Genomic DNA, 27,915 nt, shown 5'->3' with positions numbered 1-27,915 from the left:
TAGATGTGCAAAAAATGGGGAGGCAAAAATAGAACACCAATCATTACGGATGGCAACGGTCTCAGTCCACCTTTCCTTGCTGGACGAGTCATGTGATGTTTGTTGTATGCCCATTGCCCTGTGTCAGGGGACATGACTCACAGCCCATGGGATCTGCATAGTGCTATACCACCAGACTGCGCTGACTGTCTGTTCTTCTGACAGTGAGCAGGTGAAAGGCTCCAACAAGGTCACATGAAGTACTACATTACCATGTGTGTACTCTCCCTCCACCAGTATGTCAAATTTAGGACCGTTTCCAAACAACGCAGTGCAGCTCCGCCCATGGGACTGCCTCACCTTTCACCGGTGTGTGACAATACGCATAGGTGCACGCACATGCATTCTGAGTCCAGGCGAATGCAGACATGTCCACTGTTGTTGTGGGATATGTGACCATTCCTCCGAGATGCATCAAGGTGTTGGGACCTGTGCTCTGGGTTACAATAAGTTGTGGCTGCAAGAACGTAGTTACTCGTCCATGAATGCGAGCACCGCTTCATGGGCAATCAGTTCCAAGAGGATGTCATTGTTGACTTCAACGAACACGAGGGAGAGCCAATCCATTAACTGGTCCAGACAGATGTGCTCCGTCCACGCCGTTTCACCAATCCGCAAAACAGCCCAATAGGGGAGCGCCTCGATGTGGTCACTGCACACGAGGAATTGTGCAATCTCCCATGCCCAACTGCCAGCACATATGCCAAATATAAAGGCATCCCATGCACGGGTATCACGGTTACACTGCTGGTCGTGGGTCAACAGGGGGCGCACACACAAGTCATAATCCAGTTCAGCTACCGTTATGTTGGATAGGCAGACATCCATGGACCGCTCGAATGTGCATGATCGACAGTGGAACCAGGGCTGGACGCGGGTGACGTACGCAAGACGGAAGCTCAGACGGTAATTGATGTGCAACACTGCCAGTGGCAGTGCTCCCAACAAATGCAGCATACGTGTACTGTACAGTTCCACTTGTCAGGGGTTGTTCATGTGCCCGGGATGTCCCGCCATTGCGTTGGTGTCTCTCGTAGAACCGGCACTCTTCTGACCTCCCTATCTCCCTCTCTCCCTCTCTCTCTCACTCTCTCTCTCCCCCTCTTGCTCTCCCTCTCTCTCTCTATCTCTCTCTCTCTTTCTCTCTCTCTCTCTTTCTTTCTTTCTCTCACTGTCCTTTGATGAGTGCATGACATACCTTCTTATCTTGAATTTTGTCTTCCAGGCTGTGACTTACAGATTGTCCAGTGAATGCCCGCCATATATTTAAGTGAAATGTTTTGTTTGGAATTTCAATGGTGAATGGATGATTCTCCATTTTCTGACCAAACATGAATGTCAATTGCTGTAATTGTGCGACATCAGGCGAATTGTTTGGTTCAGGATTTCGTAAAGTTGATGTGCAGTATCTTTGTCCAGGGTGGGGGAGGGGTGCCCGGGGTAGGGCCCCCGAGGGGGGGGGGGGGGCTGTGTGTGGTGGTGGTGGGTGTTGTGGCCCTCTTGGGTGTCCGTGCTGCATGATCAGTAGATCCATGGCATCTGTTGTTCTTCAGGTGTGGCTCTGGGCTGGGCTCCCTTTCATACTGCAGGTAGTCGTCCGACTTAACAACAGGTAGGAGCAGGTGTTTAATTCCTGCTGCTACCGTGCCTTATCGCATGTTTTGTGATCTTATCGCCGATCTGACTGGTCGTTGAGTATGTTGCAAAGCGGTGTTGTCGCAGCCTTTTGTACGGGAACGCCTACTCTGCATATCATTAGCATTAGTTGCCGGTGTCATCTATGGAGATGTTTTTTGCGGCTGCTATCGCAGGGAAACTGGTGATATGGGCTGTTAGCACCAGCTTGTGAATAGGGCGATACATTTATCACCACTTTGGCTGAAATAAAGTGCCGCTAACTCGGTGATAAGTCCTTGAGAATATGCCCCAATGTGTTAAAAGTATGCAAATAAATATGAATGCATTTTACATCCACAGAAAGATGAATGGCAAAATTCTCACTATTAGGAAAAATCTCCTGATGTAGTTTACAGAATATCACTCAATTACCATGTTGCTTATTCATATGGTCAACGGAAAATACAGTCAACTTTATAGTATGTTTTTGGAGCTAGGCCAATACAATCTGCACAGAAAAGGTCAGTCCAAAAAAAAAGGTGTCTTACCACCTACCTGCTTACTAAGCTAAATGTATAGTGTTAAGAACGTGGAAACATAAAAAGAAGAAAAAAATGTTTTTTATTTAAACGTATTCCAATATAATAGATATCTTCTGAAAAAAGAATTGCATCATAAATCCCATACAGTCACCAAACGTGCTTGCTCACAAAGACAAGCTTTGATGCAATGCGACTATAATGCCGAGCAGCTGGAATTTTCAAATTTCAAATCCAGAAAGTTAAGGAGTAGTAAAGATAGGAGTCCTAACTTTAGGACTCCTAAATGCCTTCTGTGAATACTAAAAGCCTTAAAGTTAGGATTTTTCTCAGTTTAGGAGTCCTAAAGTTCGGAGTCTAAACTTTACTACTCCTAAACTGAGAAAAATCCTAACTTTAAGACTTTTGGTATTCACAGAAGGCATTTAGGAGTCCTAAAGTTAGGTCTCCTAACTTCTGTGAATACCGAAATGAGTAAGTGCCTTCTGTGAATACCAAAATGAGTAATGCCTTCAGTGAATACCAAAATGGTGGTAAGTTTAGGATTTTGTCTTAAATTAGTTCTGTGAATCGGGACCGTACACTTTAAACTCTATTTCCGTGGGCCATCAAAGTTTACAATGCACTAGCACTTTTCCTTACCTAGGGTTGGTCTTTGCTGCTAGTGGTTCCTTGTCTGACCATGTGGTGCATTGTTGGAACATGTTTTCTAAAGCTATTAACTTCATTCTTAGTCTCCCTCAGCCCAAGAGGACAGGGGCTATTTTAGCAATTTACTTTATTTTAAAATCTCAGTGCATACCTACAGCAACCTATGGTGTAGAGGTTTGAAGTTTCTCAAAGAGTTACAGTGTTTAATGCGAGGAAAACAGATTCTACCGGAAACTCTTGGGTGCACTGATCTTCATGTCCCAATATGTCTGCCACAGTGAATTGAAATTAAACTATTTTGAAGATTATATAAAGTCCCGCCGTGCTCCAATTTGGTTGGTAATCTGCAAAAATCCAGCAGCGTCTCTCACAGGAGAGATAATAGGAGACTGCCTTAAGTGTGAGAAGGGTAAGGATCTACCTTAGCTTGGTGACCCAGAGTTTAAGTAGTGTTAATTATGAACAGCTTTTCTCAAGCCCAAATGTAATAGATACTGTTAACAAAAAAGTCCTTTGGACGGCATTATATACATATTATAGTTAGGCAAGACTGAAGAGAGTGTCTAGGAATCCTACTGTTACAACTTTTATGTCTATTGAGAACGTCTCGCACCTGCCGCCTAGTTAACTCACAAAACCCATAGGCTGCTGAGAGAGGGGACTCCTTTTTCGTTTAAGGGCTGGCACAGTTATATTTTTGCTCTGTTTTCCCCTTGGGGATAATGCTAACCTAGACTCCTTGCCATACCCGTGTGACGGCCAGAGCGGGCAAACAACACTCCATTTCTTACTTTTCTGTAAGTTTTATATAAAATATTCAAAATGGCTCTTAATACTGTTCTTCAAAAATGTTGCATTTCCATTTTAAAGCAGCTTATAGGAATACCCTCAAATTGGAAGATGATGATCTAGTTTTTCGAGTGGGCTCCTTTTTGAAAGCTGCTCTACGCGCGCACAACAGGATGTACACTTTATGAAGAATGTTTTTAATGAACTGCTTTTTATACTGTTATTATGACTACTATGACTTGAGCCAGCACCTTTGTGAAAACTTGTTTTTATATTGTCCATGATTATTATGAATTGAGTGGGCACCTTTTTAAAAACTGTTGTATGCGTCCTTAACACGTCGCGCACTCATGAATAATGTTTTAATCAAACTTGTTTTCATGCTGTTATTATGATTACTATGAACTTGTGTATTTTAACATGTTGTTATGTGACTCGCTCTTTTATGGTTATGTTTTTATCCGAATAAAGAAGAATTGAATGGAAATAAATTGAAATATAGCAATATTTGGTGTTTAGAGGAGTTATGACAACTTTTGGCCCCGGTGCCACCGCACCTGCTGGACCCTATTGCCTGCAAGGTAACTGCACCTGTGACTTCAAGGTTAGTAGTAAAATATCACAGAATTAGGTGTTGAGAGGTGTGCCAAGAGGTTTTGGTCCCTGTGTGACTGCTCCTGCTGCACCATTGTAATCATGATGACCCTAGTGTCTGCTAGCTAACTGCACTTGTGACTGTCTGTTTAATAGTAAAATGTTGCAGTAATCTGTGTTTAGTGAGGTCCCTAGAGCTTTTGCCCTTAGTGCCACAGCACCTGCTGCACCATTTAAATCAAGCCCTTCTTAACTGCAAGGTAACTGCAATTGTGACTGCCTGTTAAGTAGTAAAATATAGCAATAGTAGGTGTTTAGAGGGAAAGATAACAAAATGTAAACAGTAAATGGTCCGCAGTGTTAACCAAAAGAAATAAGTTCGAACTACCAACGCAGATGGGAATGAGTACTTAGGCCATGGGATTCTGATAAGAGAGAGACACGGAAGGGAGAACAGGCTACAACCAATAGAAATGGAGGAAAGTAAACTGGCAAACATATAGACCAAAATAAATAAATCCCATTTAAGATATATTCAAAACAATAATGGACCCCAATGGTTAATTTGAAAGCTAAAAACATATCTCATAATAATGGCCTACACAGTGAGCGGTAAGACCAGTCTGTTAAGCACTGCCTGATTTCCCTACAGGTACCAGATGGCTGTTTGATGGGGCAAGTTAGGTGAAAAGTGGGTTCTCAACCTTGATGAAAGTCTGACTACAGGAGAGACCCAACCTTAACAGACCATGAAGCACCTAGCTAAATAGTTCGAGGTTATTGCTAATTATAATACCAGTTGAGAGGTAGGTCTTTTGTTTATATCTAATCCCACCTTACCCAGTGCTTACTAATTGCAGTGTAGGGGGCATAGACACGGCCCTGATGAATGCCTTAGACCCACAGCTGATTAGAGGCAGAAACATTTCGGCATAATTATTTGCACAGTGACGCATACAGGTTGTTACACCTAAGTATGCTTCCTGTATTCACCCCTTGGTAACTAACCTGCTGACTTGCAGATTAAGCAAATAGCATTTCTCTGAGGCTATCACGCCAATTTTGGTGTTTGTTTGAGTTAGAAAGGGCAGGCAAGAGCCCCATAACACCCCTCTTGTCTCCCCTTTGTGATAGTATATGATCGCCCTACAGAACAGTCTAACTCTACCAACCACAACTGAATGCCAAGCACAGGAAAAACTGCCAAAATGTAATACATTCTTAATAATAGCATAAGCATTAGTCAAAACCAAGAGCAAGAGTATCAATCGAAATTTGTCTTTTATACAAAGCAACACTGCCTCCGGAGGGAGTGCAAATATGGTGGCTAAATGGGGCATGCTCTGGGCCACCAGAATTATGTAGCAAAGGAGGACCAAATTAACAGGCCGGGTTAACTAAATTATGTGGCAAGAAAGAAAAAATTGTGCGGCATAAGGCTTGTTTTTAAGAGAAGAATATTTGTTGAGCTTTTTCTCTTGGAGCTGAAGCTACGGCACTGGGAGCTTAGGAATGAGGGGCAGGAGCACTCCCCTAATTGCAAGCCGTACTCGGATCCAGACGGACCGCTTCCACAAGTAGGGGGCTGGGCCTAATATAGCACAACAAAACGCCCTGTTTCCTCTGGCCCTCTGACCTTCTTGGTGCTGATCGGACAAGGTCTCAGTATGGACCTGTATGGCCCTATTTCCTTCAGCACTGTCAACACCTTGAACCCCAGTGTTTGACTGTATTTAACTGTATTTAGCTGATACTAGCTGGCATAAGGTGGTGTGGTGGCAAGCTCCTTCTGCCCGGGAGGCATTTTGCTAGTGGTCTGTGGTAAAAGGGGAAGGGAAGGGTTGCAGTGGAGGGATCCCAAGTCCCCCACCCCAGAAAATTTGAGTGCGCCCCCCTACCTTCTGCAGGTGTACAGGACTCTCACTCTCGCTGTTAACTGTCCTTAAATAGAGCTTGTTCTGTGTCTTTTGTCCTTTGGTTCTGCCACTAGTGCTGGCACTGGCACTGGCCAACTGTAAGGAGGCTAGCGGAGATTCAACAAAATGCTGCCACTGAGTGCCTCGAGGCCCCTGTTCCTCCAGGCACCAGCCTTCCAGGGCTCCTTGCTCCTTCAGCTGCTCAGCCTCCCCTGCGGATTAATGTTGTCTGCTCCATCTGGCAGCATTCGGTTCGATTCGGCTTAGCAGCTTTGGGCAATTTTGCACAGCTGACTGGGTTGGCCTGCAGACACTCCTGCGAGAGCTCCCTGGTAGCCTGTTCCAGCAGCCCTGCCAGCTACCAGGTCCAGCCGCTCACCCTCCCCACAAGCGGTGTGGTCATTGGCCCAGGCTTCAGTCCTGGTTTACAGCTCCGATTACGGCTTTTGGCTTTTCAGCCTCAGTGAGGCTGAGGGCTGGCAAGGCAAGCAAGTGAGCAAGGCTGGGCGGAGCTAGAAGTCGGAAGCAGTAAGTGTGGCAGACCAATTTCTCCACAAAGGCTATCCTAAGTCTGATTTACCATTGTATTATAGTCAGGGATTATCTAATTTCTACATGTTTCAGGGATCAGAGCACATACACTGGACAGTGGACAACAGTGTCTCAGTGTGCAGAGTCTAAAAACCAGCAATAAAAATCAGACGCGAAAAGGTGTTTTTTTTTAGACTCCTCATCATCACTGATACTTGATTCCTTTTCCTTCCTTATATTTCCCCAATGTTCCCCAATATCAGTAGTTGGTGAGTTAGACCAGCTAATCATTGTTTGTGTTTGAGATCTTACTGCAGTCACTCCTTGAGATACAGATGATGCTCCACAATCTGAAACCTCATTAAGAATCAGAAGCAGTGACAACCTGACTGACAGCTAGTACAGACTAGCAATGTAGTATACTTTTAAAGTATCTGAGTTCTACTTACACACAAAAGGTGATGGGAGGAATGCTTGCATTTTGTCTAACCACTGGCAATCACTTCGGGTAGCATGCCAAACCACTGTTCCTTTGCCCACCATGCTACTTCAGATTAGACCTATATGGGAAGCAGTCTTGATCCTGCATCAATTGGAACAGACCAAGCAGAACTACCAAGCCAGGACCTCTCTGAATCGAAACACACACAGTCCAAGGCCGGCTAAATGAGGATATACAGTCACAAGTAGCTTGGATCCAGTGGCACTGCAAAAAATGGATTCATATCTGGTCACATCCCTGTCTAGTTAGAGAGACAAAATGTTCCAGGAGGAATGTTTGCAATTTGTCTAACCTCTGGCAATCGCTCGGGGCAGCATTCCAACTCATCGTTCTTTTGCCCACCAAGCCACTTCAGATTAGACCCAGAAATATGCAAATCATTCTTGGACCTCCTCCAATAGGAACAGGCAAGACAGAACTTCCAAGGGAGGTCCTCTTTGGAAGAGAGTACACACAGAGATTTACCAAAGTGAATCATCCGCACGAGCAAAGAGACCTTGCCAAAGTTAAGAAAAACTAAACAACGTCCCAATAGTCTAGAGATACCAGTCACAGTAAAAAGTCTTGAAAACCAACACCCAACTCTGGAACAGTGCCAACAGCCTTATGATCAACTGCAAAACACCATGCTACATATTTACCAATAACAATAAAATAATTAATATTCTATTGAAATTAACAGTCCATCTCAAAATGGAAAAAACTAAATATGGTGACTCCCAGCAATAGAAGCAAACACCAGTCTACCTCGAATAAACAGCCACGGATTAATTTTCAAATATAACCATGCACCCTAGCAGTAATCATCCCATTTGGCAACAGCGATCATCAAGAATCTCCTCACCTAGACAAGACAGCCTCTAAATCAGTAACAAAGACCCATCCTTACTGCACTCAAAGGCACAACAACTGAAGAGGAAATAAATAAATACAAAAACCTGTTCTGTGATCACATAGAACACTCCTGCATCTTGAGAAAAACAGCTGATCTACATTTAACCTCATTCTTGATGTCACATTCAATTACTGCCTATCGGGAGACCTGGTTGCTATTGGCCTGGGAACCCCAAGATTATGTTATGACTGAAATTAAAGCAACCCCAAACACATCAGGAAGAAACATGGGAGGCCTTTAGATTAGCTTTAAAATGGACCTATGCTGGGGATCTACCCAGTGGCTTAAACAACCCTTTGCCCAGGTGCACTTTGATGTGCATATCATCGTTCTCAACATCTCTACAACTAGCCAAGAGGTTCGAAGTTATGGTCAATATCCTCCATGAAATACTCACTTCCGACACTGGGAGTTGCTTCATTAGAGTATGCAGAGACCTAAATGCAGTACTAGAAGCAAGTGAAGGATAGAGTTTGGATTGTAAAAAAAGCTAGAACACGGAGAGCCCCAATCATTCATTGTGGGCTTCGGAACAAAGATGTATAGGAGACATTTTAGAAAACAGTTTCTTTAATACCAACGTAGTGCCCACAACAAATATTGTTCCATTAAACACAGCCTTTGCTTCAATGTACAGTTCTCCTAGTTCACAGTCAGTCATCATTTATATTCTTGTGCATCTATACCATTGTTCATGCCTAGAGGACCTGATCAAATTGTGGTGCCTTGAGAGTGGCCAGGACAGGCTTCACGCTAGACATGAGATACTCAATGGTTAACTACCATCATCACATGGACACAGATTTCAGACACAAAAGAAAACTCAGATGGAAATGATGAACATAGACGAACATGCGCAGGTCCTGTCAGAGGATCTTCAATATACACATTCAACTATACAGCAAATGACCTTGCACTGCCATGGCACATCATCCCTTGCACTTAAGAAGACCTATTAGGAGCTAAGCGAAAGCCTTATACTTTCAGTAACCGATTATGCTTCTCTAACCATCAAACATAAAAAAAATAGGCATAACAACCATGGTTCATAGTTCAACAGGCCCTGAAGTAAGGTGTCTAAAGGATTTTGAATGGCATCAATGACCACACTTCAACAAACCCCACCACTACCAATAAGCCAAAGGCATTCATGGCTCTAGTGGTGCAATGCACAGGCAACCACCAAGTAAACATTTACACCATTACATGGTGAAAGCACTGATGGTCTACTACAAGATATAATGTAACACTTACTGCACCACCTATAGATAAGCAGACAAGGAGCAGAAATGGAAGGAAGCCTTACCAGAAGGACACATTACCTAGTTTACACCCAAACAAATATCATAGATGATACAGGGACTGAAAAATAACAAAGTGCTAGTACCCATCATGATTCTACTTAAGTGTTTCATCTGCTTTTCAGACTGGTGGTCACCCTTTAACTCCAAAAAGTTTAAAAATGTGTTTCCCAACAACACTTTCTTCCAAGAATCCTGCAAATCAAGGTTAAATAAGCATTATACAACTCCTACCATCCAATTAGAATACTAAAAATCAATTGATAGTAGAATAGGTGGGTAATTTGATTCCCACATTACCACGTCCAACCACGTCATTCAAAGTTATGCATTGTCAAACTGCTATTTAATATTGTTCAGAAGAATACACCCTCTATTATCAAAGCATGATTGTAACATGTATTCTCTTTGGAATTCCGAAGAAAGGATGACTATCCTTGGGGGCCACTTTGCTCACTAGCAAAAGAAGAACATGTATAAATGATTAGTGAATCAAAAAATGGCACAATCAGGATTTAAAATCCAGTTCTGCAGTAAAAACTCCTAACTCAAGCAGAGCTAATATGTTCATGTAGAACACAGAGTCATACTTTGCGAATTAACTTACTTCTGCTGATAACAACATTTTCCTTGGGGTCTTTAAACTTCACTGTTATAGCCTTATTGATACTACATTCAACCTGCCTACCTGTTTCTTTACTGACAATCTTGTTCAACATTATAGTTAACATTTTAGGAACAAAGACTCTGCTCGTGAATAAATCTTCTCTGAAAAATTCTCTACATCAAAGACCGAACACCTGTTGATTTGACGAATCATTTCTAAGTACCTTTCTTCTTAGTTTTAATGCATAGCGAAACCTTTGTTCTGTCTCAAAAGTAGAGTACCTGCTTTTGGGCCACTAATGATTTGGACACAAATACTTCAGCTTTTACAGCTTTCAATAATTTTTTTCCAAACAATGTCACAATATTTCACCAACAAAAAGGGAATGAAAAACACCAAAACTTTCTGCTTAATGATTTTCTGATTACATCTCAATTGAAAGAAATTAAGAATAAAAAACAAATTCCCACCAGAATGTAAAAAGATATATATTTAATATTATGCATTAATAATTATTAAAAGTCATGCATCAATTAATTAATAAAAGTAACTTATATTTTAATGCAAAATTATTGTTCCATTAATTTTTTATTCAAAACTGCCATTAAAATATTTTAAAATAAGCTATTAAATGTTTTATTTTTAGATTCTTTTTAACATTAAATTAAATGTATTTATAAATTTAACTTGTCTAAATAATTTCATTTATTTACCATTATTTCCTATGGGTTTTATGTTCAGTCCCTATATATATTATTTTCAAAGGGAGGGTTTTGCAGTGGTTATCTGGTCCTACTGCTGCTTTTTGGCCGTAGTATATTTACACTCATACATTTTGCTTTTCTCCCTGTTTCAGTCAGTGGAGACATGCAAGCCTACACTTTTCAGTAACATTACACTCAGATTTTGTGAACAGCCCAAAGCAGTAAAAGTACTCAAAGGAGTAAGAATAGATTTATTAGTAGTACATCTACATGTGTAAATTTATCTTGGTGAAAACATTTATTGCAGTATTCACAAAGAAGCCTTAAATGGCTTCTTTTCAATAGACCATCTTAAACTGGATCCATCCAACTTCGTTTTTTGATTTCTGCTAAGAGTACTCTTTTTGCAAGCGTGTGCAAGTGTCTATGGTCCCACTCCTCCATGTTATCAATGGAAGCAGGAAATACGGGGCAGAGAAAAAGATGGCATATATGATGACCATCAGAATACTAAGAGGCTGGGAACACAAATTTATCATACTTGGAACATTCATGCCTTGGTCTGAAAACTGAGTACAGGTGATCTAGATGTTATGGAATGCAGAATGGATGTAGCCTTCTAAGTTCAGGGATATTAGAAATCTTGCACCAGAAGTACAAGGGAAGATAAGCGATAGGTGGAACAAGGGCTGGCAAAAAAGAGAACACAAAAACGTGAAGATTGAGGAGAGAGCAGGAGTTGAAAGAAATAAGACATGACAGAGAAAAAGAAGATAGATAAAATATGTATGGAATCAGGGATAGAATTGCCTAATACTCTTTATAAATATTAGAGGAATTAAATTCTACACTGCTGGATATGCCAATGTGGAAATGTTCTTTTTTTCTTTAATAAAAATCATTACAGTTACAGGGGCCCAAGTCTGGGCATACCCTTGGTTACTTAGTGCCTTACAAGAAAAATACTGTGCCATGCCAAACCATACTTTCATCATTAAGCAATAGGTCTTCAAATTGGCATTTTACACATTTATTTTATGTTTATCCATGAAAATAAATGGCGTTTCTTGGTCAGGATACAAATAAAAACTAAAAACACAACCACATTTCCACACTGAGGGACAGATGTATAAAGCATATTTGCAGTCACATATGGCCCGATTTGCATAATTTGGCTATCTGCAATCACAAAAATGTTTTTTCTTATGTAATGAAAAGTGAAATGCAATTTAGTAACAAGTTATCAAATCGAACTTGGGTTTGCGACCCAATTTTGATTCAGTAGTTGGAAGGGTAGTGTTTAGGGAGTCCCTTTCGAATACCGACTCTGAGTGGTATGTATTAATGTTTTGTGAGCGGAATGTGGTTGCAAAACATTAATACTTTACCAACTACATAAGTGTAGTGGTAAAGCATTCACAAACTGGACCCCTTCCCGTTTGTCAATATAAAAAAGAAAACCTGTTTAAGAGGTGGCGGTTGTCTATAGGCCAAACAAAAAACACAAATAAACTTTTTTTTTTAAACACAGTCCCATTTCCTTTATGGGAAATGGGCTGCTTTAGAAAAAAGTGAGATTGCTTTATTAAAAAGCAATCAAATACTTGTTGGTCTGCTGACCCTTGCAGGCCACAATACCTTTGATGGCTGTAATTCCTAATGAGTCGCTAGTTGCGACCTACATCATTAATATTCATGAGGTAGGCCAATTTGTGACCCACCAAGAATCACTACTTTAAAAACAAAACTTTGATACATTAGGAATAGCATTACCAAATAGTGAATAGGAAATAATTGCTATTCTAAATATTCATACACCTGGCCCTAAGCAACCTATGATAAAGGTTACCTGCGGGTGAATAGCAATGCCTGAAGTCAGCAACTGCTCATCTTTTTCTCAGTCAAGGTAGTGTCAAGATTCTTGAAGATAGGCAATGTTTTTCATTTACCCACTTAAAATGGCAAATAATTGCATTTGAGTGCTTAGAAAATTATGAGATATTGAAGTGAGGAAATGAATGCAACCCATATAACAAATGACAATATCCGTAAGTGAGTTGATAGGATAACATAGCTTTCTTATCTGAGACGCTGAAAGCTATAAAAGAAATTGGGGTGATGGATGCTTCTCTTCCTCCACACAATCTGACAGTGCTGGTGTGCCAGGAGGAGGTTCCTGTTCAGCTGCAGAAGATGGTGCCTGCTCACTCTTGGTGTACTCCTGGTCACTCATTATTTTTCCCTTCAACAATACAGTGGGATAAAGAACTAAATATGAGTGTGTTTGGTAACATGCTGAAACTACTGTTTCCAGAAAGCCAAACTGTTGTGCCTTGGGTTCAGTCCCCTCACTAAACTTCAAACTATTTCTCACACATTACCAGATTCTTTATTACTTTGGGCACCAGAGAGCTTAGCAGCAAGATGGCCATTGCTTAGAGAGGCTCTGTCATCCGGGAGGATTAATTTGCCATCATCTCCATTACCTGAGAGGACATCAATCTTTCCTTGCTGCCGCCTCTCATCCTGGTAGCACCGGGTCGAGGTGAGCCCTTTCATTCCAGGACTGGAGCCTAACTGGGCCTTGAGGACTGCGCTGTGGGAACTTGGGATTGTCACACTTCCCTGGCAGACCCCGCCTGTGTCTCAGAGGCCCTGGGACTGTGAGCTGCTGAGGTCGAGGCTGGAGGGTGCTCTGTGCTGTATCCATGTACGGCCGTGGTACTCATAGTACGGCCCGTGTGCCGACAGCGGCCCGGCAGGCCTTCCTTGGTGGCCCGCGGACCTTACAGATAATGTACCCATGGCCCCCCAGAGAGAGAAAGAGTGGAGAGAGAGGAAGAGGAGACAGAGAGTGGAGAGAGAGAGAGTGGTGAGAGAGTAGAGAGAGAGACTGACTAAATGAAAGACTGAGATACTGGCTGACTGAGAGAGAGACTGACTTACAGAGAGAGACTGACTGACTATAAGAGAGATAGAAACTGACTGACAGAGAGGGAGAGAGACTTACTGACAGAGAGAGAAAGACTGACTGGCAGCAAGAGAGACTGACTGACTGACAGAGATAGAGAGAGAGAGACTGACTGGCAGAGAGAGAAAGACTGACTGACTCAGAGAGAGACTGACTGAGAGAGAATGACTGAATGATTGAGAGAGAGACTGACTGACAGAGAGAGACTGACTAACAGAGAGAGAGAGACTGGCTGATAGAAAGAGAGAGACTGACTGACTGAGACTGACAGAGAGAGACTGATTGACTGAGAGAGAGACTGACTGAGAGAGAGACTGATTGACTGAGAGAGAGACTGACTGACAGAGAGAGACTGACTGAGAGAGAGAGGCTGACTGACTAACTGAGAGACTGACTGACAAACTGAGAGACTGACTGACTAACTGAGAGACTACTAACTGACTGAGAGAGACTGACTGACTGAGAGAGACTGAGAGAGATACTGAGAGAGAGAGAGACTGACTAAGAGAGAGAGAGACTGACAGAGGGAGAGACTGTCTAATAGAGAGAGACAGAGAGAGAGACTGACTGAGAGAGAGATACTGACTGAGAGAGACTGACCGAGAGAGAGACTGACAGAGAAAGAGAGAGACTGACTGACAGAGAGAGAGAGACTGACTTAGAGCGAGAATGACTGACTTAGAGAGAGACTGACTGAGAGAGAGATACTGACTGAGAGAGACTGACCGAGAGAGAGACTGACTGAGAGAGAGAGAGACTGACTGACAGAGAGAGAGACTGACTGAGAGAGACTGCCTGACAGAGAGAGAGAGACTGACTGCAAGAGACTGACTGATTGACTGACTGAGAGAGACTGACTGACTGACTAAGAGAGACTGACAGACTGAGAGAGAGACTGACTGACTGAGAGAGACTGACTGACTGAGAGAGACTGACTGACTAAGAGAGACTGACTGACTAAGAGAGACTGACTGACTAAGAGAGACTGACTGACTGAATGAGAGAGATTGACTGACTGACTAAGAGAGAGAGGCTGTGATAGAATTTGGGTCAAAGTGTGTATGAAGCTATGCAATGCCTCTTAAGATTGCTATTGTCTGCTAATAAAAATGTATTATCAAAATGTGCTCTTTGTAGTTACATCTGCTTTTGAAATACAGTATTGTCTAATGTTTTGAAACTGGTTTGATTTTTTTTACACTAGCCCTGCCCCCCCACTGACCCCACCTCTACTCACCCCACCCCTACCAGTGCGGCCATCGGCCAAACACCACACTGTAATTTTGGCACGCAACAGAAAGTTTGTGATTACCCATGATGTACGGCATGGTCAGGGCCAGCAGCAGGGCTCCCAGGGCTGGCCCACCTGATGTGAAGGCCACAGGACTCGAGGGCCCAGCCAAATGGCTATCATACTTTGCCCACCAGTCGGCGATCCGGGTACTGACCTGCGAAGTGGCCATCCGGGCCTCAAAGGAGGAGGGTGATGTGTTGATCCCCCCATTTGAGTGAAAAACGGGGCTGGCTGTGATGCGGGTGCTCCCGATGACAGCAGCCACCCAGGAAGATAGCAACCATTCGGACTTAAGTCTCCTGACTTCGGAGCATTGACTGAGCAGAGCAAAGGGGGAGGGCTGAGCATTGCCCCTGTCTTTCACATGACAGCTCTTACCTTGTACACATGGGACATTGTGAGAGACCTATGTGGTATGTTGACTCCCCCAGACAAGAGTGAACCTTTGGAACTTCACCTGGTGGTGCAAGGCGGCTTTCCCCTGATTGCGCTGTATTGAACACTTTTCACCTGAGCTTCTGGACCTGAGGCGATTATTGCTTCCCTACTACCCTTGGATCTGCCATTGCCACTGATGGTCTTCATTTGGGGAGTGGCAGGACCCTGACTGCGTAGGACAAGGGCACGCCAATTTGCAGATTGAGACACATAGACAGTGACACCCATCCTTGATACTTGGATGCCCCCTGGTCTCTATCATTGACGGTAGTGGTGACAGGTGAACTACACAATTTTGGCATTTTGCGCTTTGAGTACGCTGTGGGTTGAAGCTGAGGTACTGATTGCAGATCACTTAGGAGTTGGGTCTGCTCTTGCTCCTTGATAGATGCATATCGGGGAGAGGCGGGATCCCATCTGCTGAGGGTCTTAGCACCCGCGGATTTGAAAAACAGCCTCACCACATGCCCTCTAGCTACAGATATCCTGTGAGAAGCACTTGACCTTCACTATGGGGAAAAGCGACAAAAAGCAAACCAACTTGTCCTTTGAAGCTTGGCATTTCACGTGCACTTTTGGACCTGGAACTGGTGAGTAGTGTGCAGGACACATCAGAAACTGATAGCACCGCCAGTGCCCAGGACATCAAATCCATTATCATGAATTTTAAACACAGCCTGACCTACATAGACTCAAAAATCGACATCCTCACTCATACATGAGACCGACTCAAAGAAAAGGCTAACAAACATGAGTAGTGTTTTGACTAACTGGAGCGCCGCACATCTGACATTGAAGATACCCACAGGACCTCTGGAGAACAGCCTCTGCACATGGAAAAGTACTCGAAATGATCAAAAGTAAAAATGAAGATCTCAAAGCATGCTTCAGACTAAATAACCTCCACATTGTTGGGGTTCTGGAATATACTGCCATGCGCAAGATGGAAACTTATGTTGAAACCATGCCGAGATCGCTGTTTGGCTATGATCTCTCCCCGGTGTTCATAGTTAAGTGTGCATACTGTTGCCTTGGTCCGCGTCCCCCTCCTGGGGTCATGGCATGGCCCATAGTGGATACTATAGAGATAGAGATATTTTCTTACGTTTGGCCAGGGATTACCTTTTTATCCAATATCAGGACAACACCAACTCCTTGTATCCAGGCTTCACCTTGGCAGTCCAGGCTGCGCGACGGGAATTTTTGCTTGCCAAACGGATGCTCAAGAAAGCTGGCGCCGTGTCCTCCTTGCTTTACCAGGCTAAGCTCCACACAACTCTCAATGGGAAACTCAACAGACCCTAATGCAGCAACAAATTTGCTCGTAACCTGGCTTCCTCACCTGTGAAGCGATTGCCTTCTCCTGAAGGGGCAAGAGGTGGCATCCTTAGCAAGAACAACTAATTACCTTCTGCAACTTTGATATTGCTGCATTGGGGAGGCCGTGGGGCCTGGGGGAAGGCATGGCAGTGGCCCGTGCAGACCATGGACACTGGTGTCTGTCAGCGGGGAAGTAGGTGCATTGGGGGGGTGCGATGTGCCCTATATGCCATCAAGCAGTGTGGAAACGCTGCACAAGATTCTATGTGGGATGTTTGCTTGGTTCTCCTGATGCCCAACTGGGATAATTTCCTTTACACTTTGTTGGAATGCTCTGTTGGACAGAGGGTGGGTTCTGAAAATGCAGCTCATTGGGAGCGTTAAAGTGGGATGGGGTGGGTGTTTATTGATGTATTTACTGTTCATTTTATAACAGATGTTTTGTTCCCCTCTAGTCACACAGTTATTTACTGCTATGGGTGTGTTAGTTCCATATGAGATATATGCACAGCATGGGACATTACACCCGTCCGTAAATAGTTGGCCACTATTAAGGGTCTAACCTGGAATGTAAGGGGGCTCAATGATCAGCGTAAAGCATGGCTGATGCTTGTGTACTTGGAAATACATCCTATTGATATATGTCTGTTATAGGAACTGCACCTGACCGCTGGGGGCCACTCCCGACTTTGTGCGGACTGGGTCATCTAAACACATCTCTCCATCTACTCTAGTTCCTCACATGGGATGTCTGTAATCATCATTAAAGGTTTATATGCAGGGCTAGTTTGTTATACTGACAATGACACTACAGGTTTGCCCTATTATATTAACCTCGGTCTATGGACCAAATGTGGATGACCCCAACTTCTTTGAATATGTCTGCTGGCTGAAGACCAACATGTGCCTGGCAGCAGTGATTTGGGATGGTGACTTCAATGTGATACTTGATGATCATGCCAATAAGTCCAGCAATACTTGCACATCAATGCGCTGCCGCACAACTGCTCACACTCGTGATGGATTATGATTTTACAGCTATTTGGCAGCTTCGACAAGGCACCAGCACAGAGAGCACATGTATCACCTCGACACACAACACCTGGTCCAGAATAGATTATTGGCTAATCACCAAGGATGTGGTTGCTTGGACCTCAAATGTTATACACCCTCACAGGACCTTATCAGACCATGCACCTATCTAATTAGAGATTGTCCATCTAGACCTTGGAGTGAGAGCTTTCTCTTGAAGGCTCCCCTAATGTTCTCAGAGACTAAGTGTTCAGGGCTGAAACCAGAACTGTCATTCTTGACTAGTTTGGACATAATAAACACTCAGTTGACTCCTCTCCATGCTTTGGGAAGTGTTTAAGGTTGATCCATAGGGAATGCATCACCAAACAGGCCAGTTTACTTTGCTTGCTGCGCAGGGACTTTACTAAACTAGAGATAGACATTCATTCCCGGGAGCTTCGATTTTTTGTCTTTGAGAACACCAACACTCTTGCATCTATGAAGGGCAAACTAGTGGAATACGTATGCAAGGGTACCTCCATTGCAAACAGGATCGTTTTTGGGCAGGAAGGGGCCTAGGAGGCATTTTCCTTTTTCTATGTGTGCTGCAGAATGCAGCATACATAGAAGAGGACAAAACGAAAAAAATAAACATATTTCTCCTTGTTACTACCACCATGGGAGGCATACTGATTTGAAGGTTCCCCGGGTTTACATCACTTTGTAATTCTGGGGCAGCGTCGAATACCAGGGGTGTTGCATGGGAAAACCCACAGCAACCTCCATGTAACTCCTCCTGTGTGCAGAGTAAGACAGAGTAAGGCAAAGTATGAGAGCCCTGCGTCAGGCATTTACCTCTTTCAGTGGTGCAAAAGTGATGCAGGGCTTGCAAAAATTACCCCCCAAGTTGCTAAACAAAAATGCACCAAAAACTGGTTCTGCCCATTGGCAGAATCTTTGCAAAGGATAACTCATGATCTTCCAGTTCCTGATTATTGTATTAAATTGTTAAACTCATACTAATGAGGTGCAACTTTGCCCAGGCACAAATAATACATGTTGAAATGGCTAACAAAATAATATTGTCACACATTTTGCTGTATGATGATGTATAATTGATGCTTTCATGCTGCATAATTTAATCAACCCTCCCACTGAATTTGGTCCTTCATTCCTGCATAAGTCTAGGGGCTTTGGTGCAGTACAATGTTCACAGAAGAGATGTTTAGCAGGACATAAAATTCTTCACTTAATAAACTCAACAGGGAGGTATCCTATTGTGCATCAACCTTAGCTTCAAAATTAATTTCTGTGTCACTTGCATGGGACATGTTACACATATAGTATGATCAAAGTTATGATTTTCAGTTGAAGGCGCATCTCCCTCACCTTGTGGTAACGTGCCACGAGTTTCCCCTCTGCATCAAACACGACATTGGTATTATACTGATAATGGCCATCTGGGGGGCACATCGTATCGCCAGGTTTGCAGGGCTTTTTGTCACCAATGTTTGCTACAACATATATGGCATTGACCCTTGCCAGGCAGCTAAGCCTTTCCTGAACTGGAGCAGGGCCAAACCTAACTCATGAAGAGAGGATACAAAAAGATTAAAAAAAGATTTGTAAGAAATTTAAGACTTGCAAATAATTATAATACAAAATGCACTGTAACTCTCATATTACAAAATAAGATTCACATGTTATTTTAAAGGAAATTTGCCAAAAAAATAAATTTATGACAGGAATATTTATATATTCCACATAATATACATATAAATCTAATACATATAAATCACTAAAATCTACTTTCTGGGTGCAAGGGTATACATACCCGACAGCAAAGTGAGGTCACACCAGTGGCAATGCTACGCTACACAAATCTCTTTTACCACAACGTTACATAGCATTTCACAATTGATGCAGAATTCACTTTTACTTACTGGTATGAAAGAGCTTTACCAAAATTCCATTGTCAGCATTCCCATACCCAGTCGTGGCTGGCATGACTTTCGGGTGGGGGGGGGATTCCAGCAGGAGGGGGTCACGCGGGGGGAGTTTAATTAAAAAAAATATATATAAAAGTTAACTTACCTTTGCTGGCCCGGTCCCGTGTCGTGTCTGCTCCTCTTCTGAACAGGAAGCAGGCACCCTCCCTCCCCTCCCCTAAGCCAATCACAATGCTGCAATGGCAGCGTTGTGATTGGTTGGGACGCTGACAATACTGGCGTCTATGGAGAGGCCATTTTCTCCATGTGCAGCCTACATGGAGAAAAGGGAGAGTGTGCATTACTGGTTTGGTCCGGGCTCACAGCATTGGGCAAGCCACTTCTCCCCTGCCCTTCAGCAGACCCGCCCACCACGCGCCCGCACCCAAACCCTTCTGCTTTCCCACAGTGCGAGAAGCAGAAACTTAAAAGGGTCTTTATAATACCATTTTATGTTTCTGCTTCTCGCACTGCGAGAAAGCAGTGGGGTGCTGCTCCTCCGCCCACATGGAGGAGCCGCCCCTGCCCATACCATCTTGATGATCGTAATATTTCAATAGTCAAATGAACATATGCCCTTCTGTCATGTCACTGCTTCCTACTTTTCTACACTGCATCACTCTTCCAGACCTTAGGAGTTTCCAGCAAGCGGCATATGGTTTAGTAAAAATCCACAGGAGAATTCACATACATTCATTTCCCATAATTTTAAGCCCAATAATAATAGTGCCTGTATGATGATACTTCGCAACAAGAAGTTAGTTACCACAAGGATTTATACTCGTGGTCATTGACATTCTGCAATTCAGCAGCCACAGGGTTTTCTGCATGATTTTAGATTTACTGCTCTTGCCACATAATCTATCTTCTGCTGTATAATTTGCATATTTAATCAAATAATTCAGATTCTATCATAAACAAGCACTACTTAAACAAAAGTGCCACAGAACTTGCCATACAAAGGTAGACCTCTTGAAAAGATTGCCAGATCACCTATCAGTTGCACACTGGTGATATGAAGTGTTAAAGTGATATTATTGAGGTGAAACGTTTTCCAGGACAGTATTAAGGTCCGAAAAGGTGTGGTATCGGAATATTATGATCAATATGCTCAAATACAAATATTGTCTCTTAAATATTGGCTACAAAAATATAGGCCCACAAGAGTTAATAATGGAAAATCTACACCCAACTAGACAATATTTTTGTGAATGTTACTCAGGATGAAGTATTAATGTCAGAAAATATATATTTTTTTTTACGTTGGTGGACCCGCTGCATAATTTGATCCTCCATGGCCACATGTTTCCAATGCCCCTCTATATAGTAATGGGTTGTGCACCGTTGGTTAAATTCAGTCAGTGCTATTTTCTTGTAGCAAAATAATCTTTCTGCTGCTCGAAAAAACAACAATGACTCCAGGAAATGGAGCAAAATAGCACTTTATACTATGATCATGGTACTAAATAAAACCCACCACCAAATGGCAATACATATAATGGCACCATTCCATGCCCCATAACATACAGCATTCCACATCTCAAACACAACCCATTATCCCATCATATAACATTTTACTGTGGCATATAACAAAAATCCACGCCTAACACTTGACAGAGCACCACAGCCAATTAATAAAGATCACCCATAACCAAGGGTCCTCACATCATGGCATTTCTCTTCACCACATCATCCCAGTCAATAGATTTGGAATTTAAGGAAATATCTACTTGCCCATGAGGCAGGTTCTTCATAAATCTACTTCTCCTGTAACAAAATCCACTTGTCCCTTTTATGCCATGAAATGCGATGACAAATTATGGTAGCAATCTCATTATTTAAGAGCTCTGATATAGCCTTTCTGATTCCTCCAGGGCTCATTCCATAGTAAGGATTTAATAATAGCAATTCTCCGAATTTTGCTACTTTTACACAGATCTACATACTGGGGTTGAAGGTATGTGCAAACCTACTAACTTGCATGTTGTAAGGGTTTTCACCAACTGTTCTTTAATGTTTTCCCATACTGAGGAAGGCTGACAATGGCAGATGTAAAACTACTGCAAGGGCTGGGAAAAAAAGTGGTTGGAGGGAAAGTGAACTTGCAAACACTTTTCGCATGAGAAAATCTTCACATTCATGTAGGCTCGTGCTAAAATGTAGTTCACAAAAATTTTCCAGGAGTACTATTTATTGGTCTATTTCTGTGAATTCTTGTGAATTCAGGAAAGCCATAAATGTGCACTTAATACAAAGACATATACCATAGGTGCACTTTTAAGAATTTCTTTATTAAGTGGGCCCCTAATTAGGTCTGGCGTTAACCATGACCTTTTGAGTTTATTACAATTCTCTCTCTCTCTCTCTCTCTCTCTCTCTCTGTCTATTGGCTGACTTACTGTGACTAACAATATTCTGCTCTTTCGCAAAGTAGCATATCGGCAAACAAAGTAATTTTGTTCAGTGCCAGGAACTACTGTGGTAATGTGTATTCTGAGACCAAAAACAATTTTTGCTTTTGCCAATACTTGTTGTAATGGTGAGGGCCCAGCAGCTCCCACACCAAAAGGTTTTACAAAAACCTTGCCAAAACAAGACACAGATTGACAAAACCAAAAGCCTCACCACCAATTTGCCAATGCTTGTTTATTTTTATTTTTCCCATAATCTTATTGAAACTGGTTTTTCAACAATACATTTTACTAACTGATGCTGCAATAAGAAATGGTACCTAAAATTTTACAATCAACAAAGGCAATGAAGAGTTTGCCCCAAATCCTTACAAAAAATGCAAACAAATTTGAGAACCTTGTCCAGGATACTAACATTAGCTCGAAAGCCCGCCTGAAAATCAGACGAGACGTCTTTTTCTAAGATCCACTCCTGAAGGCGTGCAAACATCTTCATACATTTTGTGTAAGGAGTCGCCCTAATACGCAGTCCTACCTTTTTAGTGGGAAACTCCCTTCCAACTATATTAGACATCTGATTTACTGATATTCAGAAAACAGCATAAAATCAGCTTTTTATCTTCCAGCTTCCATTAATAAGCTGGTAAATGTGGCAAATGTATTAAAGAACAAAGAAATCCAAGTGGATGTATGTCTACTAAAAAACTGATAACTTAGGGCCTGATTACAATTGTGGGGAGACCGCCACCGACAGCCTGTCGGTTTAAGTCTCCCTGCCATTTTCAACAACTTCTCTGCAAGCCACATTTGGATGACGGGCGGCTGTGTGGTGGTCGGAAAAACCGACCGGCACACAGCTGCCACTATTGTAGGCATTACTCTGCCACTACATCGGAGGCAGAGTAATGCCTACAATAGTAGCAGTGCCTACCAGGCACCACCATAGACATTACGATGTTCCTTTCTGCCGGCCCGCAATGAAAAGGCGGGAGGGAAGAGACATTGGGGGCTCCTGAGCGGGCCCCCATTACCCACTGGCTCCGAGGCACGGAACCTAGGGGGAACCTATGGTGCCCCCTTTATATCCCTATACCATGTGGCAGGCACCACATTGTGCCTGCCACATAGTGCAGGGATATGTGTGGGGTGTCTGTTTTGTATTGCGATGGATGCTGCAGAGCGCAGCACCCACTGCAATACAAAACATGGGAAATGCGACCGCCACGGTGGTGGGCGCATCATAGTTAGCCTGTGGGACCGCCGACTTGTAGGCGGGTGGTCCCAAATGCGAAACGATGCCAGACTGACTGAAGTCCATCCGCCATCATAATCGGGTCCTTTGTGTGGTCTAGCACCTTAAAGGCAGTCACAAAGACAGTCCCAGAAATTCTTGCTGCAATGTGCACTTAAGGACCCTCTTCTTCATTTCTACACTAAGGGCCTCATTATGATATCAATCGGAATGCATTCCGGCTGAATCGGTCTCAGAATCATTTCCGATCGAATCGGATTCAGGGAGTCCGACCAACCGATTACGATGTTTCTGAACACCGTTCGGTCATACTCCCATTGACTTCAATGGAAGCCTGTGTTCTGACTGACAACATAGACTCCCATTGAAAAAACGGGGTGGTTGCGGAAAATCTTGCACCCTGTGGCGGGACCCCTTGGTGCCTGCCACACTGTGCTTGGTTGTAAAGAGGGGTCCCATGGGTACCGCACGGGCCCCAACTCTAGGTCTCTAGGAGAAGTCTGGGCCTGCTACAGGCCCCCAAAGTCAGATTCCGGCAGCAGATCTGGTTCGGACAGGCCGATTCGGAAAGGCTCTCCGAATCTGAAATCGTAATGTGTCGGTCGGAAACGCGGTCAATAGACCTGTCGTTTCAGCTCCGACTAACTCGATTTCTCCGAATGATGATCGAAACCAAGTCTGAATGCTCAAACGGTTTTCTACCATCATAATTGTTTGGTCGGATGTATTTCCAAGTCGGTTGGAAAAGCAGGTTCCGAATGCTGTTCAGAGCATTTTCGACTGACATCGTAATCGGGCCCCTTAGGCTCTGATATGAGTCGGCCAGAGTGGAATTAGTGTATGCAAATCTGCTCCATCTGATTCAGATTGGGTCGATATTCCAGGGGCACAGTTGTCTTGGGTGTGGGAACACCAAATCCCATTTTTCCAGGCAGTAATTTTACCTGGAAAAATTGCATGATGTTTTGGCTGCAGAAGGAGCCAAGCCTCATTGCTGTGTTTTTCGGCAGAGGCCAAGTAGCATTTAATGCACCATTCTGCCACAACTTAGCTTTCCCTTCTATTTTCTAATCCTCACATACTCCCTCTCTTCTTCCCAGCCCACTCTGAGGCAGAAGCATACATTTACCACCAGCTCAGTGCAGGTGGTAAATGTTTGTGTTATACCACACTGAACGGGGAATTCCATGTAATGTCCCACAAGCTAATTCCCCATTCCATGGACTTTAACTTTTAATTGCATGCTACTGGCTCGGATGTACTGCACAGTAACAGTGAATCTGCATGCAAATGTACCCACAACCACTATGGTACAACCAAGAACCAGAGTCTAATAAGTCACTGGATTGTCTGATAGAATGTGTCATCCCTTAATTTGTCTCTGCATGGACTACATTCCGCATGTTGGAGTAACACTATCTAAAAGGTATGAAGGGTACACAAACATCCGTACCCACATTTATCCCATAATGTAATGTGAAAATCACTTATGCCTGCTTATCCAGATCTTAGTAAAACACTCATGTTGTACACTATGAAGTGAATCATCTGATTTCCAATTGAGATACCTTTCTTTGCTCTCCAAAGATTAAGTAGAGTTCTGTGCTTTACAATGTTTCTTTTAGACAGGGATGAATTACAGTAATTATACACAGCTCCCACAAATTAGTAACACAAGGGAAATAATCCATTCTATTGCTTTTAATACAGGTTGTACAACTTCTTTGTCCTGCCTCTAAATGAGGAGATTGTGGGCTATCCATTGGCTGGTATTCTCACTGGTTGCATGCCAGAATACCATTGACAATAACACCATATGATATTAATATTTTGTTATAAATATTGTTTACAAAATTAATAACCTGCTCGAAATAAATGTCCTTATATTAAGTCCAATTGGACGATGTTTTTCTCAGAGGATATTTGAAAAGTGGCAATTCCTTGCTCCATGCTGATAAGACTTCAAACTGCACTTTCATTTATTTTACCAGAAGAACAGGGTACCCTTTTGCCCACCCCCAGTCCACTCTTGTTTGTTTTACTGCAACCACTGCATGAAATTGTCACTTGATGGGGTCACTGAACCTCACAAACTATGTGTGGGAAGGCAAATGCAATTGATCCTGTAACCTGACACAGGGCTGCTGGGAATTGTAGCAGCAGTACTCTGTATTTCCATCATTGTGACGTGCTCTTGTTTGTGTGCCAGGTGAGAAAGGAAACTTTCTGCACAAGTCGGCGTTCATGGGCTCATAGAACCCCATACACAAGTTTATAGGTGATCCAGTTTTTGGGCATGATCAGACACAAAATGTTTCTGGCTAAATAGGTGTTCAAGCAGTTTAAACTGAAAGGTGAAAGGTGTCGGCTTCCCGTTACAAAGAGATTTCCAATTATGAAGCATGCCAACTATGGTGGGTGAGGGAAATCACACTTTTAAAGGCATACTTCACTAAGGCTAGGTCCCCAACTACAAAAGCAGTCTCCTATAGACCCAAGGCTTTCTTTTTTGTGGTTTATGTATGAAATAGAGGAGACAACCCTTGCTGGTCTTAAAATCTCCTCAGACCCTCCTGTGTGACAGCTAATCTTATAAACCCACCAATAATGTATTAAAACATATTAACTATTTTTAATGATCATTTCTGAAATCATTTTAGTCAAATATATACATTTTTACTTTGCTAAACTGAAATTTAACAACCTGAAAATATTTTTTAAAATGTTGTGTATTGACATTCACTAATCTAACACCAATACATTTGTCATAAAAACGATGATAATTTGAAAGATTTAAAATGTGAAACTCCAATCCAACAAACATTGAGGAAAATACATACTTTTGGGGGGTGAGATTTGCTATTCAAATTCCATCACAACAAACATTGGAGAAAGTACATATACTTGGGAGTATCAGATTTACTAGTCCAGTACAGTTGACAATATGTAAACTAAATATATTTTGTGAAAGGGGATACACATTTACAATTCTGGCTTCCATCCAACAAACTTTGAGGAAAATGCCTATGTTGTAGACAGAGCAGAATTACTATTCTAATTCCAAATCAATACAACATTGGGGAAAGTTCATATGTTTAAAAGAGTCTGATTTACTATTTTAACTCAAGCCCAACTAACATTGATGAAAGAGTATATATTTCTGGTTGGGGGAAGATTTGCTTTAAAACTGCAGTCAAACAAACACTGGCAAAAGTGCATATCTTATAAATTACCTCAAATAAGCATTGTAGAAGGTGTATAGTTTTGGGGTATCATATTTACCATTCAAATTCCATTCCAACAAAAATTTTGAGAAAGTGCACATATTTCAGTGGAAGGATACAAGGGCTTATATTCACTATTCTAACACATGTCCAAATAACATCGGGGATCGTGCATATATGTGGTGGTGGGGAGGTCAGATTTACTATTCTACCTGAAGTCCAATTAATATTGGTGAAAGTGAGTATATATATATTTTTTTTAAGGGGGGCTGATTTAGAGGGCTATTTACAAAGGTGCATTTACACAGGACTAAAGCCACAAGTGTAAATGTACTTTTAAACTTTGTGGTTAATATAGTACTTTTGACAATTCATCTTTAACAAGTGTAAATTTGCCACAAAGTGTAGACATACATATTCCCACCCATGAAACAAGGAGCAAGGCAATTTTTTCTAGTTGTTACTAGTAAAGGTTCACACGTAAGCAGAACTACCAGCCACCAGGATGGAAATCCACCTATGTTAAAGTATAGGAAAAACTGTAACAGGGTTTACAAAACAATAACAACAATAATAATATTTTTTTAAATTAAATATTCATTTCAAATAATGTATTAATGTATTTGAAATGTAGAATAAAAAGAAAATAGCGCTACTGCACCATTTCTTTAGAAATACATATTTAATTAATTTAAATATATTGGGGACGATTCACAGAACTAAGTTAGAACTTTACTACTACTTTACTACTACTACTAATGCCTTTTGTGAATACCGAAAGTCGAAAAGTTAGGATTTTGTCTCCGTTTAGTAGTAGTAAAGTTAGGAGTCCTAACTTTATTACTACTAAATGCCTTCTGTGAATACCAAAAGTAGTAAGTTTAGGATTTGATCACAGATTAGTTCTGTGGATCGGCCCCAAATAAAATATTTTTTAAGGACATGTAAAAAAAAAATTAAGTAAGATGTTTGTATGTATTTTTATTTATTACAAATTACTAAAAGATATTTATGGAATACATTTGAAATAATTTCACAGTATCTTATAACTATATTTAAATTAACGTATGATATTAAAGTATTAAAAAACAATTATTTTTATTAAAATCTAATTAAGTAACTTTGTATTGACTGTATATATATTTTATAAAGTAAAATGAATGTAATGTATTTTAAGATTATTTACCATGTGTTTTTTATGGAAGGGTGCAGCAGTACCTGTAATTGGCCTTGTGTGTTACTAGACTTATTCTAGTTCTGAGGTGGTATATTTACAACAGTATTTGATCCTTTTTTTCTATAATAATTTTAGAAGTTT

The 27,915-nt window shown here is 42.0% G+C and overlaps 1 protein-coding gene across 6 annotated transcripts in view; it reads right to left on the bottom strand.

Annotated features, from left to right (window-relative positions):
- LOC146820764 (pantetheinase-like) overlaps positions 1 to 27,915 on the bottom strand; it is a 270,531-nt gene that overhangs the window by 167,421 nt on the left and 75,195 nt on the right. For all 6 annotated transcript variants that reach the window (XM_085611558.1, XM_085611560.1, XM_085611559.1 and 3 more), the window contains one exon: positions 19,112 to 19,304. In XM_085611558.1, coding sequence (XP_085467684.1) covers positions 19,112 to 19,304 — 193 coding nt within the window. The remainder of the gene's footprint in view (positions 1 to 19,111; positions 19,305 to 27,915) is intronic.

Source organism: Triturus cristatus, chromosome 6, assembly GCF_964204655.1.
Source record: "Triturus cristatus chromosome 6, aTriCri1.1, whole genome shotgun sequence".
NCBI lineage: Eukaryota > Metazoa > Chordata > Amphibia > Caudata > Salamandridae > Triturus > Triturus cristatus.
Note: the sequence above shows the minus strand (reverse complement) of the source record. Positions and strands in the feature narration are given on the sequence as shown.